The sequence below is a fragment of the Aythya fuligula genome, chromosome 31, assembly GCF_009819795.1.
Source record: "Aythya fuligula isolate bAytFul2 chromosome 31, bAytFul2.pri, whole genome shotgun sequence".
Classification (NCBI taxonomy): Eukaryota; Metazoa; Chordata; class Aves; order Anseriformes; family Anatidae; genus Aythya; species Aythya fuligula.
In genome coordinates this window covers 214,244-217,254 of record NC_045589.1, presented here as the reverse complement: position 1 = coordinate 217,254, position 3,011 = coordinate 214,244, and the positions used below count along the sequence as shown (strand labels likewise).

The 3,011-nt window shown below is 51.0% G+C and overlaps 1 protein-coding gene across 1 annotated transcript; it reads left to right on the top strand.

The window, feature by feature from the left end:
* The first annotated feature begins 778 nt into the window (after nt 1–778).
* Nucleotides 779–2,072, top strand: LOC116500123 (olfactory receptor 14A16-like). Its single transcript, XM_032205038.1, has 2 exons — nt 779–1,453; nt 2,040–2,072. The coding sequence occupies exons 1-2, from the start codon at nt 779–781 to the stop codon at nt 2,070–2,072; spliced, it is 708 nt and encodes a 235-aa protein (XP_032060929.1).
* The last annotated feature ends 939 nt before the right edge of the window (nt 2,073–3,011 follow it).

Sequence of the window (3,011 nt, the reverse complement as noted above, 5' to 3'; positions counted from 1 at the left end):
CTGAACTGGGCTACTGGGCTCCTGGGCCCAAGGGGAGCTCCTGGCAAGCGGGAAGCACTGCAGAGAGACAGCTCTGCCCAGGAGCAGCTCCTCTGCACAGCAGCAGGGCTGGGGGCACTGCCTGCAGGGGACAAGGGCAGCTGAGAGAAGGGAGGGAGATGTTAAAGGCAGTGTGGAAGGGGGGATGCTGAGAGCTCACTGCGGGAGAAATCTTCACAGTCCCTGAACAGGGTAAGGCTCTGGCTGCAGGGCAGCACAGCTGTTGTTCCTGATGCCATCTCCAGATTTTCTAGCAAATCCCACAGCCTATGGGATTTTTCAAGAGGACTCTTCTATCTCTACTGTATGAATGACATACTCCAGAGCAGGGTTAACCAGACACAGCTGTACAGGACATGGGGGTTCATTCATATGGGGCCGGCTGCAGGCAGTGCAGCTGGGATGCAGAGTGCTAGCTGGGGAGCTGGAAGTGTGCAATCCTGATCAGGAGAGAATGGAAGAGAGTGTGCAATGGGTCAGTGAGAAACATAGTGGATTCTGCTCAGAGACCCTGTCCTGACTGTCTCTGTCTTTTCCTCCATGGGCTGCCAACCATGCCTAGAGGCCGTAAATGTCCAACAGGAGCTTCCCCAATGAGTTCCTCTTCCTGCCATTCGCAGACACATGTGAGCTGCAGCTGCTGCACTTCGGCCTCTTCCTGGGCATCTACCTGGCTGCCCTCCTGGGCAACGGCCTCATCCTCACAGCCATAGCCTGCGACCACCACCTCCACACCCCCATGTACTTCTTCCTCTTCAATCTCTCCCTCCTTGACCTGGGCTGCATCTCCACCACTGTTCCCAAAGCCATGGCCAATTTCCTCTGGGACACCACGGCCATTTCCTTCTTTGGTTGTGCTATGCAGTTCTTTATGTTTGTTGTCCTTGTCACAGCAGAGTTCTATCTCCTAATCATCATGGCCTATGACCGCTACATTGCCATCTGCAAACCCCTGCACTATGGGACAATAATGGACAGCAGAACTTGTGCCAATATGGTAGCAGCTGTCTGGGGCAGTGGCTTTCTCAATGCCCTCCTTCACACTTTCAATACATTTTCACTACCATTCTGCAAGGGCAATGCCCTGGACCAGTTCTTCTGTGAAATTCCCCAGATCCTCAAGCTCTCCTGTTCAGATGCCTACCTCAGAGAGGTTGGACTTCTTGTGATTAGTGCCTGTTTAGCATCTGGTTGTTTTGTTTTCCTTGTGATGTCTTATGTGCAGATTTTCAGGGCTGTGCTGAGGATCCCCTCAATGCAGGGCCAGCACAAAGCCTTTTCCACATGCCTCCCTCACCTGGCCGTGGTCTCCCTGTTCATTAGCACTGGTACATTTGCCTACTTGAGACCCCCCTCCATGTCCTCCTCCTCCCTCAATCTTTTGCTGGCAGTTCTGTACTCGCTGGTGCCTCCAGCACTGAACCCTCTCATCTACAGCATGAGGAACCAGGAGCTGAAGAATTCAGTGTGGAAAGTGATGATTGCATGCTTTTCAGAAGCAATAAACTGCCTATCTTTTGCATAACACACATAACATAACTCGTTACAGGCCCATTTGATACTTCTATACATGTTTCGTGTATATATATGTGTGATTATTCTAGCTCTCTGTGTATTTAAATTAATGAAAGGAGCCTTCAGTGACTTGCTCTCCCTAGATCCTTCCACACGATGTTGTGGAGCTGCAGGGTCACTTGGCTGTGCACAGAAGTGGGGGAAAAATAGTCCTGGCACAGCAGCAGTGTCAGGGCAGGGACAGGCCAGGGGCACTTCTCTAACACTTTTCTAACATGTAGGAAAACATCCGTGTCAAGCCCTCGCAATATTTCTAAGCAGTAACAGTAAGCCCTACCCTAACACCTAAATGCTATCCCTCTCTCTGCAAGGAATCCACTACTCTTACTCCTAACCCCAAATCTCATCCGGCATGGGTTAGCCAAGTCCCAAATCCATAAGGCCTTACCGTACACTCTTAGCTCAATTCTCACCCTATTCCTCAGCCTTTCATCCCTAGCATTGAATTCCAGCCTTAACTTGATTCCTCAACAGAGCCCTGAAGAAAATCCCAACAAATAACATAGTCTCTACACTACACACAGACTGGAACCCAAAACAGTAAACACAGGCCTCCCTCTAAAACTCTGCCCAAACACTAACCCTGGAAGGCTAGATCTAATCCCTAAACCCTAACCTGAACACCTAATCCCCAAATCCTGCATTCCTGTGGTCTAGTCACCTAACTGAAGCAGTTTGACCTCATGAGGCTGGGCAGGGCATGAGAGGTCCTGCAGCAATCGCTTGGTCTTGGAGGAGGCAGGTGAGGTGACATGGATGTGGTCAGGTCACAGGACTCAAAGAGGAGATGGGTGGGGATGCTCTGCTGAGGTTAGCTGTGCCTCAGGCTCTCAGGAGGCAGCAGGAAGCCCATGGCTGTGCAGGTGGCTGTCAGGGCACATTCTCAAAGCTTTTTTGACTATTACTTGAACTCCACAGGCTGGAAATACTGCACTTTGGGGAGCTTTCCAGCTCAGAGTAGGGTTAGCACATGCCCTGAGCCAAGCTGGAATATCTGTGAGGAGTCCCCCTGGTTCTGGAATCACCAGCTTGTGTGTCACCCAATGTGTTCTGTCAGGAAATGCATGGGTGTGCAGAGCTGGGCCATGATAGTGTGGTCCCTGTTGCTCTGCGATGTGTGCGTGCGTTGGGTCTGGTGCAAACACCTGGGCTTGTTTCTAATCTCCCACCTAAGCACAAGTGTGGAATAGCTCACCCCCTGCCAAAACCCTCCTTGTTTTATCTCATCCATGGAGGGAAGAGCCAAAAAAAATGCTCTGAGCAATTTTCCCAGGGTTTTCATCTGCTAGCAGCCCCAAAGCAACAGCAGTGTCTTGCCATTGCTGGCTCATAGGTCTGCTGGTGCTCGTCAGGGCTCTGCTTTTACCTTGCAGGTGGGAGGTTGTATTGGGCTTACA

What these genes read in the sequence shown, in the direction of transcription:
- LOC116500123 (XM_032205038.1), top strand. Translation starts at nt 779, where the DNA reads ATGTACTTCTTCCTCTTCAATCTCTCCCTCCTTGACCTGGGCTGCATC. An exon ending in TGTACTCGCTGGTGCCTCCA is followed by an intron (nt 1,454 to 2,039) that starts GCACTGAACCCT and finishes CCTATTCCTCAG; the next exon opens with CCTTTCATCCCTAGCATTGA.